This window comes from Sorghum bicolor, chromosome 6, assembly GCF_000003195.3.
Source record: "Sorghum bicolor cultivar BTx623 chromosome 6, Sorghum_bicolor_NCBIv3, whole genome shotgun sequence".
Lineage (NCBI taxonomy): Eukaryota > Viridiplantae > Streptophyta > Magnoliopsida > Poales > Poaceae > Sorghum > Sorghum bicolor.
In genome coordinates, this window is record NC_012875.2 from 20,659,227 (window position 1) to 20,683,231 (window position 24,005).

General features: G+C 48.0%; 1 protein-coding gene across 1 annotated transcript in view; it reads left to right on the forward strand.

Moving 5' to 3' along the window:
* Nucleotides 1-9,286, forward strand: part of LOC110436430 (angiomotin-like) — an 82,052-nt gene extending 72,766 nt beyond the window's left edge. The window contains exon 2 of the mRNA XM_021463529.1: nt 8,884-9,286. Within this exon, the coding sequence (XP_021319204.1) occupies nt 8,884-9,286 (403 nt within the window). The remainder of the gene's footprint in view (nt 1-8,883) is intronic.

A 24,005-nucleotide genomic window follows, 5' to 3' on the forward strand; every position in this document is an offset into this window, starting at 1 on the left:
CCCACTTGGAGACATAGTCAACCGCCACCAAGATGTACTCACACTTCTTTGATGGAGGAAATGGACCCATGTAGTCCATTCCCCAGACATCAAAGAGCTCAATCTGAAGGTTGCTGGTGAGTGGCATTGCATCCCTTATATTTATGTTTCCGTGCCTTTGACATGGCCCACATCTTCTGATATATTGCTTCGTGTCTTCATACATTGTAGGCCAGTAGAATCCACACTGCCAGATTTTTGAATGTGTGCGGAATGCTCCATAGTGACCTCCATATGGTGATGAATGACATCTGTCGATGATCTTCCATCCTTCCTCAGCGGTCACACATCTCCTGAGTAAGCCATCAGAGCATACTCGGAAGAGGTATGGCTCATCCCATATATGTGAACGACTTTCTTGAATAAGCTTCTTCTTGTTTGCTCCTGGTGGTACATACCCTGAAACCATAAAATTAACAATATCTACATACCAGGGGTCAGACCTGTTAATCCCGTAGAGCATGTCGTCCCGGAGTGAATCATTGATGGGGGTTTCCTGTGGACTCTTAAAATACATTCTAGACAAGTGATCAGCAACAGAATTTTCTACTCCTTTTTTATCTTTTATTTCTAAGTCAAATTCTTGAAGTAATAAGATCCATCTAATCAGGCGAGGTTTAGCATCTTTTTTAGTGAGCAAATATTTTAGTGCAGCATGATCAGTGTAAACAATTATTTTAGCTCCAACTAAATAAGATCTAAATTTATCAATGGCAAAGACAACAACCAGAAGCTCTTTTTCAATGGTTGCATAGTTAAGTTGAGCTCCTGTCAAAGTTTTACTGGCATAAGCAATTGCATGATGCTTCTTATTTTTAGTTTGTCCCAATACTGCCCCCACAGCATAATCACTAGCATCACACATAATTTCAAAAGGCAACGACCAATCAGGGGGTTGAAAGACTGGGGACTAATCGTCCGGAAGATTCCTTTATGACCTTTGTTGTGGGGGTTAAGACAAGATTTTTAAATAGTTTAAGTGCAAAAGATTCAGACATGATGTTGATCCCCACAACAGGATTATAGAGAGCATTAAATCGATCAGAATTATAAGCACGGCGTATAGTTATAGAGGGTGTGTCCAAACAGATCACATCAGAGGAAAGTTCTAATTCCTCCAACCATTCGCTACTCATGACTGAGATAAGCTCTCTCAATTGATATTCACTTGGCAAATAAATGCTAAACTGGACGTTTTGGGGTTTGTCAATAGAATTGTAGTTTGAAATGTTTCCAAAATTGGCAAAAAGATCAGATTCTATATCCAGCATGAAGTCCGGTGGTGGAATTTCTTCCTCTTGTGGCTCAGAACTTGGGATAGCTAAAGTAGATGAAGAATTAGGCAGAGTGTCTACTTTGGCTTCGTAGGTTTCATCATGAAGGGTATTATCCATCTCAGCTTCTAGGATTCTATCTAGGATCACTCTAGCTTCATCAGTAGGGATGCGAAAGAAAGAACCTCTAGACATTGTGTGTAGCATTTGTTTGTGATTTTTATGAAGACCTCGAAAAAAGTGAAATAAAAGAATAGGGTCTTCGAGATTAAGGTTTGGACCAGATTCTAAAAGATCAAAAAAACGTTTCTAGGATTTTCCCAAAGTTTCATTATCTTTTTGTTTAAAAGACAGGACTTCGAGTCTAAGGTTGGCTATACGGTCAAGGGAATAGAAATCTAGACAAAAGTTGGCTCGTAAAACTCCCCATTCACCTTGTTGTTGACTTACCTTCTGACTGTACCATTGTCTAGCTTCTCCCCTTAAGGAAAAAGGAAAAAGCTTCCAACGTAAAGTTTTATCAGAAATGCCTTCAATACGAAGACAATCACATGTTTGCTCAAAATCTCTAATATGAAGGTAAGGGTTTTCGTCTTCCTTTCCCGAAAAAGATAGGTTTTGAATCATGGCAATCAACCTAGAACTTAACTTATACTGGGATGTTTGGATAGGCTGTGATGATTCCCATGGCAAAAGGTCAGTTACTGAAGTGATTGCAGACTCATGGATCGATTTAGAATTTTGGTTTTCCATAAGGTAAGAGTAAAGAAAATAAAGAATATAAAAGATAAGAAAAGATAAAAGTATAGATACAAGCTAGTAGTAACACTCAAGGTTATCTCAGCAACCGTCTTTCTCCCCGGCAACGGCGCCAAAAATGCTTGTTGATATTTGGGAATGCAATAAGGAATTGATCCGCAAGCGCACGGACATCGGTGAGCACTTCACCCGGGAGGTTATCCAGAGTATCGTATTTATTTTTTTACCACTAGAAGAAAGAGCGCATCTGACTAACCGGTCTATTACTACTAACCTTTTAGGCAACAAAGAATGTCTCTCGATGTGAGTGATAAATAGAGAAGACTGCAACCGTAGTCTTCTTTTAACCTTGGTAAGGATGATCTACTGTTCTATTGGGGAGGCTAACGGAATCTAGACACCACAAAGGATGTTCAACCCGCACCTATAAACCCTATCATTCCTGCTAACGAGATGTGGTCTGCAAAGGTAACTCGGAATTGTCACGTTCCTCACTACTACCACGGTCTAGCTAGTCAGGGAATATCTATGAGTACCCCAGCCTAAACACCACGTTTACGCCAGCAATGATTACTCTAAACTCTACACGAAGAGATTAAAGTAAACTCATAAACCAGAAGAACAATAAAACAAGAACTTACTAGAATTTAGAAGTCGAAATACTGAAGAATCCTAGGAGCAAGCTTCGGGTTAGGAGAACTTGATCCCGCAGGTACAAGCTTGGAGTAGACACCGACAGGCCGGGCTTCCTCCAATCTACACCTCCACTCTATCTCTCTCAATCTAGTAGAAACTAGAAGATCTATTTCTACTGTACATTGGTTGCTAAGCCTAAAAAGAAATATTAATTAGAGAAGAGGTTTTCCTTCGAGGGCACCCCTCAATCTCTATGATAATTTCTTGTCTTCTCCAGGGGCCAGGGGGGTCTCCTTATATAGTCCTCCTCCTCTATGCGTTTTTGGGTCGGTAGGCGAGGTGGTACTACATTATCTCAGATCCATTAGGTCGGTGGAACATCCCGTGCGAAGAGAGTCCTGAATGGAATCCAGCAGGGGCGGGCGCCCTGGGCCTGGCCCCTTTCGGCCTCTGCCTTCTTCCCGTGGCTTCTGGAGTCTTCTAGATGGTAGAAAATCATGCGGTGCGTTGATATCTCTATGTAATCCCGACATGTGGGCCTTTCTTCCTTATTTCCTGATAACCCCTGCAGAAACAGATAAACAACAAAACTCGTGGAATTCTGTCAGATCAAACCCTAATTCTAGGTGTTGGTTGCATATTGGTCCTTTCTCTTGTTTATTTGATAACTAAAATTGATACTTAAGAACCATCAACAGCTTCCACTTGAGCCTCTTCACCCAGTAGTACCAAATAGTGCGTCCAAAATGGTTTCTTAGACTATGGTGCATTAGGCGCAAACTATGCACCTATTTGCACTAAAACTTACAATGTCTACAAACAGACCGAAGCAAGATTCCATATGGCACACGTCATCTAGGAGTTCCATTTTGTGCGTCCAAATTGATTTCTAAGCATATGGTATGTTCTTTGCAAATCATGCACCTATCTTGCATCAGATTTGCACTATCTCCAAATTGATAAAACCAAGCTTCCACTTGAGCCTCTTCACTCAAGTACCAACAGGTGCTTTCAAAATGGTTTCTTACACTATGGTGCATTAGGCGCAAACCCTGCACATATCTTGCACCAAAACTAATACTATTTCTAAACAGACAAAAGTGAGATTCCATATGACACACGTCATCAAGGAGTTCCATCGGGTGCATCCAAATTGATTTCCAAGCATATGGTATGTTCCATGCAAACCGTGCACCTATCTTGCACCAAAACTAACACTGTCTCCAAACAGACCGAAGCAAGATTCGGTATGACACGCGTCATCTAGGAGTTCCATCATGTGCGTCCAGATTGATTTCCAAGCATTTGCTATGTTCCATGCAAACCGTGCACCTATCTTGCATCAAGATTAGCACTATCTCCAAATAGAACGAACCGAGCTTCCACTTGAGCCTCTTCATCTAGGAGTACAAACAGGTGTGTCAAAAATGGTTTCTTAGACTATGGTGCATTAGGCACAAACTATGCACCTATCTTGCACCGAAACTAACATTGTCACCAAATAGACCGAAGCGAGATTCCATATGACACACGTCATCTAGGAGTTCCATTGGGTCCGTCCAAATTGATTTCTTAACATATGGTACGTTGCATGCAAACTGTGCAACTATCTTGCATCAAGATTGGCACTATATCCGAACACACCAAATCGAGCATCCACTTGAGCCTCTTCAACTACGAGTACCATCGGGTGCGTCTAAAATGGTTACTTAGCCTATGGTGCATTAGGCGTAAACCGTGCGCATATCATCAATTAGTTATAGCAGGTGCGTCCTAATTGATTTCTGAGTATATCGTAAGTTTCATGTAAACCGTGCACCTATCTTGCATCAAGATTAGCACTATCTCCAAACAGACCAAACCGAGCTTTCATTTGAGCCCCTTGACCTAGGAGTACCATCGGGTGCGTCCAAAATGGTGCATTAGGTGCAAACCGGTTACCTATCTTGCACCGAAACTAACACTGTCTCTAAACGGACCAAAGTGAGATTCCATACGACACATGTCATCTAGGAGTTCCATCTGGTGCGTCCAAATTGATTTATGAGCACATGGTATGTTCCATGCAAATCGGGCACCTATCTTGCATCAAGATTAGCACTATCTCTAAATAGCCCAAACCGAGCCTCCACTTGAGCCTATTCACCTAGGAGTACCAAGAGGTGCTTCCAAAATGGTTTCTTAGACTTTGGTTTATTAGGCACAAACTGTGCACATATCTTGCACCGAAACTAATACTGTCTCTAAGCACACTAAAGCGAGCATCCATATGACACATGTCATCAAGGAGTTCTATTGGGTGTGTCCAAATTAATTTCTAAGCATATGGTACGTTCAATGCAGACCGTGCATCTATCTTACATCAACATTAGCACTATCTCCAAATAGACGAAATCGAGCTTTCACTTGAGCCTTTTACCTAGGAGTACCGTCGGGTGCGTCTGAAATGGTTTCTTAGCCTATGCTGCATTATGTGCAAACCTTACACCTATCTAGCACCAAAACTAACGCTGTCTCCAAATAGACCGAAGCAAGATTTCATATGACACACGTCATCTAGGAGTTCCATCATGTGCGTCGAGATTGTTTTCCAAGCATTTGGTTGTTCCATGCAAACCGTGCACCTATCTTGCATCAAGATTAGCACTATCTCCAAACAGACTGAACCGAGCATCCACTTGAGCGCCTTCACCTAGGAGTACCAACAAGTGCGTCCAAAATGGTCTCTTAGACTATGGTGCATTAGGTGCAAACTGTGCACCTATCTTGCATCAAGATTAGCACTATCTTGTCATCTTCAAAACCGGGTGGTTGCTCAACATAAACTTCTTCATTGATATAGCCATTGAGAATATGTGCACCAACATAGGCCAACAAGATCCTAATTGCTTCCAATCTAGCAACCGGGCCATATGTTTCACCAAAGTCAAGACCTTCAACATGAGTATAGCCTTGTGCTACCAATCTTGCTTTGTTCCTGTCGACGAAAGCTGGTCGGCAGTCTACCTTGGGGTATACCCACGGTAGTAGTTTATCGGTAGACGGTGCGCAAACTACGAACTCGATGGTGGCGCAAGACACGGACAAGCTTTTTATCCAGGTTCGGCCGCCGAGTTGGCGTAATACCTACGTCCGCGTCTGGTTGTATTGATTTGTGTTGAGAGAATATGATGTCCTAGGGGGGTCCCTTGCCTCTCCTTATATAGTCCGGAGGGTAGGGTTACAGATCTGGAAACTAATCCTAGTCGGTTACAATTGCCATAGATAGTTCGATATCAATTCCTATTCTAACCCACTAGAATCCTGTTTGATCTCCACGTCTTGTTTCCTTGCGCGAAACTCCGAGCTGTCGGATCAAACCTTGAGCTTGTCTCGTAATGGGCCAAGCCTCCTGGCCCAAGTCTAGCCGTATGGGTATAGGGGTTTATACCCCCACAGCTAGTCCCCGAGCACCATGTATTGTGAAGTAACACGCCGTCTTGAGCTTCTTTGACCAATGAAACTTAATATCTTCAATCATTATGAAAGTTGCCCAAATAGTTGCGACAACAGTTTGAACAAATCTAAAGGCGTCCGATTAACTTCATCATCAAAGAAGCCAACTGTTCGAAGAATGCATGGTGCTCTCGAGAAAAAATATTTCTTTTTCGGTGAAGTGTGCCCACTTTACTTTTTCAAAAGTACAGTCCATCAACGAAACAAGCAAATTCACCGCAAGGTGAAGTGTGCCCACTTAGTCCCCGAGCCTGGTAGCAGGTGACGTAGTCACATGGTGCCAGGGTCCAAAGAAGAATCTCCAAAGCTGCTTTGTATGTGGGATGCATCGCTAGATGCATCGTACCGATGTAGTCCCCGAGCTTGGTGGAAGGCAAAGTATGAACCTTGTAGCAAGGTCTTAAAAAACCGAAATTATCCAGTCCCCAAGCATCCCATGCTCATTTACCATGGAGTTTGCAGTTCGACGCTCTGGTCAACCAGTCCCCGGGTGTACAATGGTCGGCGAACTCTTTAGCTTGCTGATTTCCAAACCAATAAACTAAGCGATCAGTCCCCGAGCAGCAAGCGCTCGGTGGTCGGAGCAGTCTCAACAAATGTGACGACCAGTCCCCGAGCATCGAGTGCTCGGTGGTCGGTGCGGTCTTTGAAGTTCTGAGTTAATAGACTGGTCGACCAGTCCCCGAGCATCAAGCGCTCGGTGGTCGGTGCAGTCGTTGAAGTTCCAAGTTAATAGACTGGTCGACCAGTCCCCGAGCATCAAGTGCTCGGTGGTCGGTGCAGTCCCCGGATTGTTGACTCTCTGCCATATTTGTCTCCTTGTTTTGAAAAAATTTTTCAAGAAAAAGTTGACGTGACGAGACCTCCTGACGGGATGTCAGATGGATGCATGAAAAGTTGCGCCTGGCAACTGTACGGCCGCCCTTTGTGCGGTTTGAGAAAAGGAAACCATCAATTTGTATGAAAACTCCACCGCATTAATTGTCGATGATCATTGAAAACCGAAACGCCGCATCCGCCGTATGGCCCGCCCACTTCCCGAGGATGCGGGAAGTGGGAGGGGTGAAGTTGTGGGTTATAAGAGCTCGACAGTTCCCCCTGTACTGCTTACCCTGCCATTGCCTTCAAGCCTTCCACTCTTGCCTCCTTCAATCATCTACACCTTCCAAACTCGAATCCACCTCCGCACCTCCAATGGCGAAGAGCGATTCAAAGAAGAGGTCCGAGCTGATGGCCAAAGAATGGAAGAAATCCCGCAGCACCGCCAAGTCCCTCGGTGACCTCGTCGATATGGGGCTACTGCACAGCCCGGAGCTCGGCGGCTGGAGGGCACCGGAGGGGGAGAGCTACCACGACCCCCGCGCCAGTGAGATCGTCGTGTTCGAAGATTTCGTTAAGAGGGGTTTTGGGGTGCCTGTTCACCCTTTTCTTCAGGGTCTTCTTTTGTATTATGAGATCGGGATTTGCAATCTGCACCCGAACTCAATCCTTCTTATTTCAACTTTTATCCATTTGTGCGAGGCCTATGTAGGCATAGAACCGCACTTCGATCTCTTTCGCTATCTTTTTTGTTTGAGAAAGAAGGGGGCAGTTGGAGGCTCTAAGGTTGCAGCTGTAGTATACCTCAACCTTCGCGACGGGATGAAGAACCGCTATCTGCACTGCCCCTGGAACACTTCTCTGATTGAATGGTACAGGAAGTGGTTCTACATCAGAGAGGAACCGGGCAGCTCCACGTTCTGCGACGTGGGATACATCCCCGAGAAGAGGGTGAGCTGGACCGATCGCCCAGAGTACGACGGTCAAGTGGCAGATCTGATGCAGCTGATCGACTGGTCGCGTCTGGACGGGCTAGGCGTGGTCGGCAACTTCGTGTGCCGTCGGGTGATGCCCTGCCAGAAGAGGGTGCACTCGGCGTACGAGTATGCTGGAAGCGTGGACCCGACCAGGATGCGACCTGAGATCTTGGAGAAGGCGGAGGTACAGCAGCTGTTGAACGAGCTGTTCAACTTCGCGGACGGAGGCTTCATCCGTGGCAGTGATCCGGTGCAAGCCTTCAAGTTGGGGCGACCAGCGCCTAAGGTATGTTATTGATTACTTTGCTTTAGCATCCGTATGTTGTCTGCAGCTGACTTATCTTTGTTACTTTTGCAGATCGGAGATGTTGACCGGTGCACAGTGTATGTATCACTGGCACCTGGAATGGAGAATCCTGCGAGAGAAAATCCGCCGGAGGAAGACGCTGCTCGGTGTACTCGTTACACCAGCAGTGAGGAAGACCAGGCCCGCCCCGTCCCGACCACCGAGGAAAGAGTGGTGGGGAAAAGGCCAATGGCGGCGGATCCGTCGCCGGCGCCGACGCTACCAGCAGAGAGCAGCCGAGCGCCAAAGCGTCGTCGGTTCGTTCGGATTACCGACGACGACGACGAGGAGGAGGAGGCCACACCATCGTTGGTCCGGAGGCCTCATAGCCGTCCGGACAGCGTGCCGACCACTGCTGATCGGGTGGCCGGCGACCCTCCTGCGCCTCGCGCTGCGGAGACGGGGGCACAGGTGCCGACCGGCCGGGCAAGGAGGAGGTTCACCGCGACCCACCGTCGCTCGGACCTGTAAGTGTTCGACTTACGTATTTTGGCGATTTTTTTTTAACTGTTGTTGAAAATATCCCTCTGTTATGTAGCGCGGCGTCGGACGTCAATCCCGACCAGGCCTCGGAGCAGGGGACGGCCGCTCCTGTTGCCGCCGCTGAAGACGCCGCGCCACAGGTCACAGAGCAACCTGCAGCGGCGGCGGGTGCCGAGGACCAATCTGCCCCGGCAAGTGCTGCGACGAGCACTCAGCCGAGGGATGAGGAGGCAGCAAGGGTCCCTCCCCCGAGTACTGTTGTAGAGGAGGAGAGCAGAGTCCCAACTCCACCAGCCGAAGAAGGGAGGGATTTGACGCCGCCCCGAGCAGGGGCTTCTTCGCCCGTGGGCTCCTCTGGCCTAGGCCAGGGACCAGTAATGCCCTCAACCGCAGCCGGAGGTAGTGCGGCAAACGAGGAGCCCCAGGAGGCCTCTGACAACGACGTGGAGGAGGTCTAGGGTCGTCCCCGTGATGGCCGCCAGCACGTCTACGTGTGACGCCAACGCGGGGACCACTTTATTGGCCACGAGGAGCTCGCGGAGACGGAGGAGGCCACGAGAGTGGAGCGCGTGGCTAAGCGCCTCGTGGAGGAGGTTAAGGTAGGTGGTCCGGTGTTCTGCTGGGATAACTTTTGTGCAGTGTTCCTGTGTTCGACATGTGTTCTTCCTTACAGGGCGCGATGAAAACGGCGAAGTACCGAAAACGGTGCTTCGACCAGATTGAGGGAATTGTGGCCGAGAATAAGGCCTTGTCTACGGAGGTAGACCGGCTGCGGTCAGAGGTTGGGGAGAAGGTGGCCGAGGTAAACGCCCAGGAGGAGCGTCGTCTCGAGCTCACTCGTCGCTTGGCCGACCAGTACCGGCAGCGGTCAGGTCAGTCACGTGCTCCGAGCAGCTTTGTGTAGCTGCGTAGTTTACTTTACTGACCGGGTTGTGATTCACGTAGACTTGGAGGAGGAGGTGGCGTGCCTCCGACAGGAGAAGGAGCAGCTCGGTCAAGAGCTATTTGGGGCGCTGGAGGCCGGTCGCCGAGCAGCGGAGGAGCTAAGCCAGAGGGACCGGGAGTTGTCTGGTATCACGCGCCGCTCCCGTTGTTTGCCTCTTATCGCTCTGTTTGACACGCCGAGACTAACATCTTCCTTGATTTGCAGTGCTCAAGGTAAACACCAAGAAGCACCTGGAGGATCTGGTCAAGGATCGGGACTCCTGGAAGGTCAACTGCTGCAAGATTTGGAGAGGAGCGTCCCCGGTTCTGGATTTGATCAGTCCCGAGCTCCCGGAGAGCCAGCCCCGCGCGCCGAGATTGACTCCAGTGGAAAAGGCGCAATGGGCGTGGGACTGGCTCCAACAATTCGTGAAGGACGCCGGGGAGTTTGCTGGCGCGCATGTCCTTAGCATGGTGCGCGCCCACTACCCCCTGGTCGACTTGACCAGGCTGGAGAAAGGGTATTCCAAGGAGGTCGGCCCGCAGGAGGCGGACGAGCTTCGGGGTGGTCTGCTGGACTTGTCGTCGACGGTGATCGGCGACATCAATCTATGCGGAACGGCCACTCCCCCCGACCAGCCGGGTTCAGACAGGTCGGCCAGGGAGCTGTTGGGCGCGTCTATTGCGGGAGATGGGCGGTCGACGCCTGCGGTCTCGACCAGCCAGGCGCCGGTGGCCCCGACCCCTTCGTCCGGGCAGCAGGGCCAGGCGGGTGATCAGCCCGAGCAGTAGGCCAATAGGGTAGACTGTAGGAATAGTCTAGCGACTGCCCGTCAGGGTATTTATTGTAAACTTTGTATGTAAAGTTTGTAATAAAGTTTGCTTTTGTCATGACTGTTATTTTGAGCGTTGTACAATTATTTGAGTGACGTGCCACTGTATTTGACTTTGTAGTCGCTAAGAGCTTCTGTTGCAGAAGGCTTTCCGAGTTCTGCGTGTAACAAAGTATAGGCAAAAAAGAGAAACTTTTATTATTGACAGCTATAAGATATTTACAATCGAAGGTTATTAGAACTTATGGATAAAATCGGCGCAATTTGTCTATATGCCAAGAGTTAGGCACGCGTGTTCCGTCTGGGTATGCCAATCTGTAGGACGTGGGTCGTGTGACTTCGGCGACCACGAAGGGTCCTTCCCAGGGAGTTGATAGCTTGTGCATTCCCTCTTGGCTTGTTTTCCACCTAAGTACCAGATCGTCGACTGCGAAGGAACGGTCCTTGACGTTCCTGTTGTGGTATCGCCTGACTGCCGCGAGATACTTTGCTGTTCGGAGACAAGAATTCAAATGCTTTTCCTCCATGCAGTTGATTTCGAGCTCTCTGGAGTTGTCGGCTGTTGACTGGTCGAAGTTTTCAATCCTAGGAGAACCAAGGTTATGTCAGACGACAGGACTGCCTCTGTGCCGTAAACCATGAAGTAGGGTGACACTCCTGTGTTCCGACTGGTCTGAGTTCGGAGGCCACAGACCACGGCCGGTAACTCTTTCATCCATCGACCGGGAGCCCTGTCGTTCTCGGTGTACAGCCTTTTCTTTAGGGCGTCGATGATCATTCCGTTTGCGCGCTCAACTTGACCATTGGCCCGTGGGTGAGCTACTGACACATATTTTATGACTATGCCCCTGTCATCGCAGAAGTCCCAAAATGTGGTGCCAGTAAACTGAGTACCCAGGTCGGTGATTATACTGTTTGGGATCCCAAACCTGTGTATGATTTGATTAAGGAACTACACAGCCTTCTCAGAGGTTGCTTTGACCAGTGGCATGTATTCAATCCACTTGGAGAACTTGTAGATTAAGACGAAAACGAACTTGAAGTTGCCGGGGGCTGGTTTAAATGGCCCGATCATGTCGAGCCCCCAGCAGGCGAAGGGCCAGGATGACGGGATGGTTTGAATCTCATGAGCAGGTACGTGGGTCCTTTTAGCGAAGAACTGACATCCCTCGCAGTGTCGGACCAGTTTTTCTGCGTCGTTGACCGCAGTTGGCCAATAAAAACCTGCTCGGAAGGCTTTCCCGACCAGCGTTCTGGATGCAGCGTGATTGCCGCAGGATCCGGCGTGTATGTCCTCTAGGAGCTTGATGCCATCATCTTGGGATATGCATTTGAGCAGTACTTCGGAACTTGCATTTTTTCGCATAAGTTTGTCGTCCACCAGTATGTAGTTCTTTGATCGTCGAATGAGGCATTCATTCTCTGTTTTGTCCTGAAAGCCTAACCCGTCCGATATATATCTTATGAACGGGGTGCGCCAATCGCGGCCACTGGTTGTCGGAGTGGCATCGTCTATGAGCAGTGCCTCGGTGAGTTGCTTTTCGACCAGGCCTGTGCCCACACTTGGCTCATGGATGTCCTGGACGAAAATACCCCGCGGGATTTGAGCCCGAGATGACCCTAACTTCGACAACGCATCTGATGCCTGGTTCTTATCCCGGACCACGTGGATGTACTCTATGCCGTAGAAGTTGGTTTCCCATTTGCGAATTTCTTTGCAGTAGAGATCCATCTTCTCGTGGGTTGCGTCCCACTCCTTGTTGAGCTGGTTGATAACTAAACCAGAGTCGCCATAGACGCAGAGGCGTTTGACTCCCAGCTCAACGGCTAGCCTTATGTCGTGCAGGCATGCTTCGTATTCGGCGACATTGTTTGATGCCGGAAAGAGGATCCTAAGGACGTAACGCAGTTTGTCCTTGTTAGGCGACATGAATAGTATCCCAGCGCCGGTGCCGTTGATGTTCAAGGATCCGTCAAAGAACATTGACCAGTGGTCGGAGACATCGGGAATGGGAGGCTCGTTTAGATCCATCCATTCAGCGATGAAATCGACCAGGGCCTGAGACTTGACTGTGGTGCGGCTCTGGAACTCCAGGGAAAATGGGCATAATTCCATCGCCCATTTTACGTTTCTGCCGTTGGCGTCTTTATTACGCAGAATGTCCCCGAGAGGGAAACTGGTGGTTACCAAGACTCGATGGCCGTCGAAGTAGTGCTTCAGCTTTCTTGACGTTATTAGAATGGCGTATATGAGCTTCTGTATTTGTGGGTACCTGGCCTTGGACTCGTTTAAGACTTGACTTATGAAGTAAACGGGTCTCTGGACCTTGTAGACATGACCTGGCTCATCTCGTTCGACCACTATTGCCGTGGAAACAACCCTGCCGGTTGCAGCAATGTAAAGGAGTAGGTCTTCATTGGGCTGAGGCGCTGTAAGAACAGGTGGTGAAGTGAGGAAAGTCTTAAGCTGAGCGAACGCGGCGTCGGCTTCCTCTGTCCAAGAAAATTTTTCCGACGCTTTCAAGAGTTTGAAGAAAGGGAGGCCTTTTTCTCCTAGTCTTGAGATGAAGCGACTGAGGGCGGCCATACATCCGGTGAGCTTCTGAATATCCTTGACGTTTTTAGGTGGTCGCATGTCGAGTACTGCTTTTACTTTTGAAGGATTTGGCCGTATGCCGTCACGACTGACAACGTTGCCGAGCAGTAGACCAGAAGGGACACCGAAGATGCACTTTTTGGGGTTAAGCTTCCACTTGTACCTATTAAGCGCCTTAAAAGTTCGGTCTAAGTTGTCGATTAGGGTGCTTGCATCCCTCGTTTTGACGACGACGTCATCTACATAGGCCTCGACGAGGTCGTCACGAATCTCGTCGTGGAGGCATAGCTGTATGGCCCGTTGATAAGTGGCTCCGGCATTTTTAAGTCCGAATGACATAGTCGTGTAGCAATATGCGCCGAAAGGAGTAATGAAAGATGTTTTGATCTGATCGTCTTCCTTTAGCGAGATCTGGTGATAGCCAGAGTAGCAGTCTAAGAAAGAGAGGAGTTCGCATCCGGCCGTTGAGTCGACCACCTCGTCGATGCGAGGGAGAACAAAAGGATCTTTAGGACAGTGTTTATTGAGATCAGTGTAATCAATGCACATTCTCCATTCATTATTCTTTTTGCGTACAAGGACCGGATTGGCGAGCCAATCGGGATGATACACTTCTTTTATGAATCCGGCTTATAGAAGCCGTGTTATTTCTGTCCTAATAGCCTCCTTTTTGTCACGAGCGAACCGTCGCAGCTTTTGCTTGATGGGTCTTGCGGTCTTCGAGACATTTAAGGAGTGCTCGATCAGGTTTCGTGGGACGCCGGGCATATCTGCGGGTTTCCATGCGAAAACGCTTACGTTGTCCCTTAGAAACCTGACGAGCGCGTCTTCCTATTTGGGGTCCAGATTGGCCTCGATGAGGGCCGTCTTCTCAGGGCTGCCGTCGACCAGTTGTACTTCCTTATACTCCTTGGATTTTGAATTCTTCCTGGCAGTCTCCTGCTCGGGTAATCGGAGCTGGTCGGGAGGCAGCTGCGCGGCTTGGGTTGTTGTTTCTGCCATGCGAATTGAGAGGTCGATGGCCTCGGTGATCTTGAAGCTTTCCTCTTCGCAGGTATATGCGGTGTAGACATTGCCTCTGACGGTTAGGACACCCTTCTCCGTAGGCATCTTAAGGACTAGGTATGAGTAGTGCGGGACTGCCATGAACTTTGTCAGCGATGGTCGGCCCAGTATGGCGTGGTAGGTCCCGTCGAAGTCCGCGACCACAAAGTTGACGAACTTTGTCCGAAATTGGTCTGGTGTGCCGAATTGGACAGGCAATGTTATCTGTCCGAGGGGCACTGAACTCTGACCTAGCAAAACTCCCCAGAATTGAGCATCATAGGGTTTTAGTTGTGCAGGAGATATCTTGAGAGCGGGCAGGCTGTTGCGGAAGAGGATGTCAATGGAGCTTCCTTCGTCCACGAGCATGCGCTCGAATCTAATGCTGTTGATGCAAGGGTCCAGGATTAGAGGGAAACGTCCTGGTTCTGGGATAGCGGCCCACTGATCCTTCCTGCTGAAGGAGATCTCCCTGTGCGACCACGGGGGAAACTTCGGGTCTGCGATCAGTCCGTCCGTGCTGTCTATGTTGAGGCAGGCTCTTTTTAATAGTTTTCTTTCTCGCTTAGATTCGATGGAGACCTTGCCCCCGAAGATGGAGTGGACCACGTCGGTGGGGCTGACGTATTGGTGTCGAGGGTCCCTATCTTGGTCCTCGTCCTCGTCTTCGTGGTCGTGCTCGTCTCGCTTGCCATTTTTCTTGGCGGAGTCATCTTGGGCGGCCCGCAGTGTATAGATGTTTTTGAGGACGCAGCACTCCTCCATGGTATGATTAGATTTTGGATGTAGTTGGCACGGTCCCTTCAACGTTTTGTTGTAGTCTTCTTGGTAGTCTCGCCGCCCGTTGGGACGCTTGACCGTATTCACTTCGTGGTCGTGGTCGCGGGGGCGCTTTCCTCTGAAGTCGTCGCGATTATCGCGCCGCCGATCCCAGCCTTCTCTGTGATCGCGGTTGTCGGAGCGGCGGTGGTTCCTGTTGTCGAAACGACCGCGACCGTCACCTCGCCGGGGAGGCTGGTCGGGACCTCTCGCATCGTCCCGGATTAGTTTCTCTGCATCGTCAGCATCGGCGTAATTTTTAGCCGTGGCGAGGAGCTCCGCCATCGTTGTTGGCCTTTTGCGCAACAGTTTGTTCCTCAGTGCTTCATGGAAACGTAGGCCCTTGATGAAGGCAGAGATGGCCTCGTCGTGGGAAATCTTCGGGATCTTAAGGCGCATATCCGAGAATCGTCGGATGTAATCGCGTAAAGGTTCGTTTTTCCTGTCCCTTATCCTTTCGAGGTCATACTTGTTTCCAGGCTGCTCGCATGTGGCGATGAAGTTGTCGATAAAAGCCTGGCGTAGCTCTTCCCAAGAGTCGAAGGAGTCCTCAGGCAAGCCAAGAAGCCACTGATGACCAGCCTGGTCGAGGACTACTGGGAAGTAGTTGGCCATGACGTGCTCATCCCCCGCTGCTGATCGGACGGCGATTTCATAGAGAGTGATCCAGTTCTCTGGATTTTCCTTGCCGTCGTATTTTTTGAGTTTCTCGAGCTTGAAATTGCGGGGCCACACGACCTGGCAGAGGTGTGAGGAGAACTGTCTTAGGCCCGGGGCGCCGTGCGTTGCATCGTACTCGATACGGCGCAGGTTTTCGTGGACTGCTCTTTCCGTGGTGCGTCTGTTGATGCGGTCACGGGCGTCTTTAGGAGGGATGTTATATCGAAGATCCCTGTGCTGGTTTACTTCTTGACCGCGCCTGCGGTTCTGCTCGTGGTGACCGTCAGCATCCCGACCACCATCGTCACGCCGTGAATCCTTGCGATGGTTGTCGGGGGAACGGCTACGGTGATGCCTGCTGGGAGGCGGTGAGGTCCGGCTACGATTAGTCTGGTCGGAGGTGGCTTCCGTATAAGAGACGGCCTGGGCTCTTTTGAGCAGAGTGGTTGTCTGTCCCATTGCGGCGATCAGGTGCGCTCGGACGCTAGTTCGGACTCCCTGGCACTCAGGAGTATCGGTGAGCCGATCTAGGTTAGCCATGGCGACAGCCACGTTGGCGCTTGGCGTTTTGTAGACTGGCTGGTCCCCGACCATATCAAAGGCGTCGCTGAGATTATGTGGTGGAATTTGTCGTTCCTCATCCGCGCGTCATCGGGCGCGATCGGCGTTACGCTGCTCGCGGAGCTGCCTTTGCTCGTCTGTTTCTCCATCAACGACCGGCTCGTCGGCGCTGACGTTAAAAACAATGTCTCCTCGCCGGGGGGGAATACCGGGAAACGAGAGAAACCCGGAGGATGTGAAAGCAAATCCAGGTCGTAGTCCTCGTCTTCAGAGTTTATAACTTCGGTGGGGACGGAACCGGTGCTCGAATTGGTGCTGGAAGCCTGGCCATCCCGTAGTTCGCGGAACGTCACCATGTTGACGTAGTGACGAGCAGATTGACCGTTCCTTTTTGGCAGCCAACCCGCCTTGGTGAAAACGGATTGGATGTGCCGTGAGTAGAAAGAGGCCGAGTTGTTCAGGCCGCAAAGATAATCTTCCTTCGGGTTAGCCCTGAGCTTGACGGATCGCCCTGAGGGAGTTGAGGTTATCGTCAGAGACGTTCCTAGCCGTTCGTGTGTAACGACACGAGTTGGCCGGCGGGATTTGAAAAAATCCGTTGGGGCGGCTTGATCAGGCTGGCGCAGGATCCCATCTACTAGTTGGGAGGCTTCGAGTAGCTTGGAATCGGCGCGATCAAGCACTTGGAGAAGGTCCGAGCAGTCGATCTTCTTTCCCTTGTAGAGCGGGAACGGTGGTCGGGCGCTCGGTGCCGTCACCCGAGTGGTCGGAGACGACATGATCTCAGATTGGATCTGAGTTTCTTCCGAAACCGTGGTCGTGAGGCCACCGCTGCGCGTAGTCCACGTGATCTGGCCGACGGTGAGCGTGAGGCCTTCGGGCACGGTCGCGGAAGCCGGGATTGTGACCATCTCGTTCGCCGGAGAAGTTGCACGCACACCCCCTACCTGGCACGCCACTGTCGACGAAAGCTGGTCGGCAGTCTACCTTGGGGTATACCCACGGTAGTAGTTTATCGGTAGACGGTGCACAAACTACGAACTCGATGGTGGCGCAAGACACGGACAAGCTTTTTATCCAGGTTCGGCCGCCGAGTTGGCGTAATACCTACATCCTGCGTCTGGTTGTATTGATTTGTGTTGAGAGAATATGATGTCCTAGGGGTGTCCCTTGCCTCTCCTTATATAGTCCGGAGGGCAGGGTTATAGATCTGGAAACTAATCCTAGTCGGTTACAATTGCCATAGATAGTTCGATATCAATTCCTATTCTAACCGACTAGAATCCTGTTTGATCTCCACGTTTTGTTTCCTTGCGCGAAACTCCGAGCTGTCGGATCAAACCTTGACCTTGTCTCGTAATGGGCCAAGCCTCCTGGCCCAAGTCTAGCCGTATGGGTGTAGGGGTTTATACCCCCACAGTTCCTTACAACTATCCCATCTTGATCTTGCTTGTTGCGGAAGACCCATCTAGTACCAATGACATTATGATCACTAGGCCTCTCAACTAATTCCCATACTTTATTTCTCTAGAAATTGTTAAGCTCTTCATGCATAGCATTAACCCAATCCAATGCTTCATCAATCTTCTTTGGCTCAATGTGAGACACAAAGGAGAAATGCTCACAAAATGATGCTAATCTCGATCTAGTTTGCACTCCTCTTTGAATGTCACTAATGATATGATCCAATGGATGATCTCTTGCAATATTTGTTGGTTGGAGTATTTGCACTTGATTGCTTGCACTTGGTTGATCATGAGATGATGTACTAGCTTGTTGATCTTGCACTTGTGTACCACTTGTACTAGCTTGATTTTGATCATGAGAACCACTAGCTTGCACATTTGAGGTAGGAAGCGCTTGATCTTTGTCATCTTCAACATCAATCACCTCTCTAGGCCTTAAATCACCAATATCCATGTTCTTCATTGCATCGGCCAATTTAGTGCCCCTCACATCATCTAGATTCTCATCTTCCTCTTGAGAGCCATAGGTTTCATCAAACTCAACATCATGCACCTCTTCAAGAGTACCACTAGCCAAATTCCAAACTCTATAAGCTTTGCTAGTAGTAGAGTAACCAAGCAAGAAGCCTTCATCACATTTCTTTTCAAATTTGCTCAATCTAGTGCCTTTCTTCAATATGTAGCATTTGCATCCAAAAACCCGAAAGTATGCAATGTTAGGCTTTCTACCATTCAAGAGCTCATATGGTGTCTTCTCCATCATTGGGTGACAATAGAGTCGGTTGCTACAGCAGCAAGCCGTGTTGATTGCTTCGGCCCAAAAAGAATGACTCACATTGTATTCACTCAACATTGATCTTGCAATGTCAATCAAGGTTCTATTCTTTCTCTCTACAAGAACATTTGATTGTGGACTGTACTTGGCCGAGAATTGATGCCTAATGCCAAATTCATCACAAAGCTCATCAACTCTTGTGTTCTTGAATTCACTTCCATTGTCACTTCTCACTTTCTTGATGGTTGTTTCAAACTCGTTATGTATTCTCTTGACAAATGATTTGAAAGTTGCAAAAGCATCACTCTTGTCACTAAGAAAGAATACCCATGTGTATCTTGTGAAATCATCTACTATCACAAATCCATATTTATTTCCACCAATGCTTGTGTATGTGGTTGGTCCAAATAAGTCCATGTGCAACAACTCAAATGCCTTCCATGTACTCATGATGCTCTTCTTTGGATGAGTGTTGCCAACTTGCTTTCTGGCTTGACATGCACTACAAAGCTTGTCTTTCTTAAATGTGACATCTTGCAAGCCTCTAACAATATCATGCTTGAATAACTTGTTTAATTGTTTCATTCCAACATGACCAAGCCTTCTATGCCATAACCAACCCATGCTAGATTTAGTGAGCAAGCATGTTGACAATTTAGCATCACTAGCATTGAAATCAACTAAGTATAGATTCTCATATCTAAAGCCTTTGAATATCAAGTTAGATCCATCTACACTTATGATCTCTACATCATCAACTCCAAATATGCATTTGAAACCAAGATCACAAAGTTGAGCTACGGATAGCAAATTGAAGTTCAAGCTCTCTACTAGTAGCACATTGGAAATGCTCAAGTTATTGGATATAGCAATTTTACCAAGCCCTTTGACCTTGGCTTTGCCATTGTCACCAAATGTGATACTATCAACACCATTGTCATCATTTGGATTGATTGAATTGAACTTGAATCACCGGTCATGTGTTGTGTGCACCCATTATCAAGTACCCAATGCCTTCCTCCGGCTTTATAATTTACCTACAAAACAAATCAATGTTTCTTAGGTACCCACACTTGTTTGGGTCCTTGGAGGTTAGTGACTAAGCTTTTTGGTACCCAAATGGCCTTCTTTTTTGGACCCACAATTGGTGTACCAACAAACTTAGCATGCACACCCTTCTCACCCTTGGTAAGCACATAACAAGAATCAAATGGAATGTAAGATACATTAGCATTTTTCTTGTTCTTGTTCACTTTATTACAATTAAGCTCTAGGTGTCCAACTTGCTTGCATTTGTTGCAGTACCAACCGTTGCTCTTCACAAAGCTAGGCTTGTGAGTTTCAAAGGTCGCCTTGCCTTTCTTGGGGGTATAGCCTAATCTCTCTTTGTTGAGAGAAAACCTTTGACTACCCAAGCACTTTAGCAAGCGGGCCTCACCACCATAGGCCTTGCCTAGGGCGTGAGTGAGCTCATCCACCCCTCTCTTGAGAGTCTCATTCTCAACCTTTAGTGAGGTATCACAAGTGACACTAACACTAGAAGTAGAGGTAGAGTTGGTGGTGGTGGATGAAGACCTACAAGAAGAGTTAGTGGCAACAACAATAGGTGGGTTGGGTGATTCTTTAATTAAGTCACATGTTGTGCCCACAACACATGATACAACAACCTTTTCCCTGTTCTCTTCTAACAACAAGGAGTGAGTTTCTCAAGCTTGGTGTGAGCCTCGCCAAGCTTCTCATGGGCTTTCACTAGCCTCTCATGATTAGCATTGAGCTTATCAAAGGATTGCTCAAGAGCTTTTAACTTCTTGGCCAATTCTTTGCACTTCTTGTTTTTAGATTGAATGAGAGATTCGGCTTGTTCTAACATGTCCATGAGTTGTTCATTAGTGAATTCATTTTCATCATCACTATCACTATCATGTTCATGTTCACTTTCACTTTCATTGTATTGTACCTTGTGGCCCTTGGCCATGAAGCATGAAGGAGTGTCGAAGAGTGATGGCTTGTTGATAGCAATGCTTGCAAGTGCCTTCATTTTTGATGATTTGTCATCATCGCTTGAGTCATCATCCGAAGAGGCATCACTATCCCATGTCACAACATAGGATCAACCCTTCTTCTTCTTCTTGAAGACCATCTTCTTCTCTTTCTTTTCTTTCTTCTCCTTCTTGTTCTTCTTGTTATGCTCATCATTGTCACTATTGTAAGGACAATCCGCCACAATATGATCGGGCCTCTTGCACTTGTAGCATAGCCTCACATATTCCTTGTTCTTGGAGTTGTCCCTTCTCTTCCTTGTATGGTAGCCCTTTTTCTTCATCATCTTGCCAAACTTGCGGACAAAGAGTGCTAGTGCTTCATCATCACTATCATCATTGGAACACTCCTCATCACTTGATTCTTCCTTGTTCTTGCTCTTGGATGAAGAGCTAGCTTTGAATGCTACACTCTTCTTTTTCTTATCATCATCCTTCTTCATGACCTCATCATCGTATATTGATCTTCGGTCATGACATCTCCAAGTACCTCATTAGGAGATACACCTGTCAATCCACCTCTAAAGATGATTGTTCTCAATGTCTTGAACCTCTTGGGCAAGCACATCAAGAACTTGTGAATGAAGTCCTCATCCTTCACTTTCTCACCAAGGCCCTTGAGGTCATTGATGATGACTTGGAGCCTATAGAACATTTTCGGAATTGACTCATCATCCTTCATATTGAGTTTGATAGCTTGTCCTTGAGCATGTACAACTTGGCACTTTTTACCGTTGTAGTTACCTCATATGTTTCTTCTAGCCTTGTCCACACTTCACTTGCCTTCTCAAGATCTTTGACTTGTTCAAATACCTTTGAATCAATGCCATAATAGTTGTGTTGAGAGCCATTGTATTGCATTGCTTGTTTGCTCTCTCATTGTCGGTGGGGTTAGCGAGGTCAAGGATCACAAAATCATTTTCCATGACTTCCCACACTCTATCATTGATTGATCCAAGATACATTTTCATTTTTCTCTTCCAATAGTCAAAAGAACTTGTGTCATCAAAGAACTGTGGTTTGCCCCCAACATGGTCGAACACTATTGAGCCATAATTTGAGCACCGAGGTTGTTAAGCCTTCACAAAACGGTGACCACGGCTCTGATACCACTTGAAAGGTCCTTGGCTAGAGGGGGGTGAATAGCCAATTTAAAAATCTACAAACTCACTAGAGCAAGAGGTTAGTAGATAACAAGCATAGCTTTTTGCTCTAGCTCTAAAGGGTTGTTTGCCATCCACCTATCCAACACTTCTAGTTGCTATAATCACTAAGCACACAAGAGCTATGTCACTACTTACACTAGAGAGCTATCTAAAGTTTCTATACAAGTAAGTAAGCTACTCTAGTTTGTGGGAATGTAAGAGAGATGGTTTGATCTTTATACCACCGCGTAGAGAGGATGAACCAATCAATAATATGAAGTCCAATCACCGGGAGAAATCCAATGAACAGTCACAATGGAGACACACAATTTTCTCTCGAGGTTCGCATGCTTTCTGGCACGCTACGTCCTTGTTGTGTCGACCAACACTTGGTGGTTCGGCGGCTAAGAGGTGTAGCACGAACCTTGTCCTCACTAGGACACCGCAAGAACTGATCCACAAGTGAGGTAACTCAATGACACGAGCAATCCACTAAAGTTACCTTTCGGCTCTCCGCAGGGAAGGTACAAGACCCATCACAATCACCAGGAGATGGCCACGAACAATCACCAACTCGTGCCAATGCTCCTCCGCTGCTCCAAGCCGTCTAGCTGGCGGCAACCACCAAGAGTAACAAGCAAACCGCAGCCAAATCGATCCCCAAGTGCCACTAGATGCAATCACTCAAGCAAATGCACTTGGAATCACTCCCAATCTCACAAAGATGAATAATCTATGAAGGATATGAGAGGGAGGTGTTTGCTTAGGCTCACAAGAATTCAAGTATGCTAGAATGCCAAGAGAGTGAGCCCTAAGCCGGCCAACAACTATTTATAAGCTCCTCAAAACAAAAAGAGCCGTTGGCTCTTTCACTGGGCTAAAAACGGGGTCACCTGACCTGCAGGGGGCACCAGACGCTCAACCCCTATGTCCGGTGCTCCAGAAATAGCCACGTGTTGCCCTATCCACTTTCGCGCGTTGATCTCTAACGGTCACCTGCAGAGCACCGGACGCGCTCAAGTTGGCACCAGACGCGTCCGGTACTCACCGGACTTAAACTTAGGGAGGTCTGCAAACTCGCGGGGTCACCAGACGCTGAGCACGGACCGTCCGGTGCTCACTGGTCTCATACCCAAAGAGCATTGCAAAAGCGCAGAACACTGTTGACGGTCCTTAAGTACTAAAATTAATAATCAAATAAACATGAAAAAGGATCAATATGAAACAAACATCTAGAATTAGGGTTTTATCTGACAGAATTCCACGAGCTTTGGTGTTTATCTATTTCTGCAGGGGGTTATCAGAGAATATGGAGAGAAGGCCCACATGTCATGTTTACAACGAGATAATTACGTGCCGCGCAATTTTCCTCAATCTAGAAGAGTCCAGAAGCCACGGGAACGAACGAGAGCACGATCGGGCTCGGGCGCAGGGCGGCCGCCCACCCCCCTTGGGCGCCCGCCCAGGGTTGGAACCCAATCGGGACTCTGCTTCGGGACTACGCTCCACCGACCTAAAGGATCAATCTAAACCATACAATCTATGTCGGTTTGATCCAATGGCTCACGTTCACTTGAGGGGACTATAAAACCAAGGCCAAACCCCCCCTGGAGGGAGGAGAAGAGAAGAAATCATTATTCAGAGGTAGCCATCAAAGTTAGGGTTTAGAGCTTCTCTCCCATAGAGGATTAGAATTAGCTACTCCCTAATCCTTCAAGTTTAGAGGTTTCCAGAAAAGCACACAAGTATCAGTTTCCAGAAGGAGCTCCTGTAGTGAAGGGAAGAGAGTAGAGAGAAAAGAGGAGAGTGGAAGAAAAGGTTGGGAGTTCTTTTGATAGAGAGTTTATCACCTAGCAAGTAGTGATCCCGCTGTCCAAGCGGAAGTAAAAGTTGTTTAGGAAGTTCTGCTAAAATAGAAAACTTATCTTGAACAACTAACCCCTGGACTACTGACATTCTGGACAGCTGACCACTAACATTTTCTCTCACATTTTCCACTAGTTGTGTTTTTGCCAACTTTTGTTTACAGGATGTTTAAGAAGGTGAAGAATGCAGGGAAGGCTCTCAAGAACATTGGTACAAGGAGTTCAGTTCGACACTCCTCACAGCCATCAGAGATGAGCGTCGACCCGACACCCACACAAGCTCCGTCATCCTCATCAGGTCAGCAAGTTAAGATCCTTCTCAAGATAGGAGACCTTGGACTGAAGTCCCGAAGGGAGAAAGAAGTCTATCAGCAGTTGAAAAACAAAGATTTCATTCACACCCCTACTATCGATCCAATCTTACTACAAGAAACAGGTATGGACACTGAA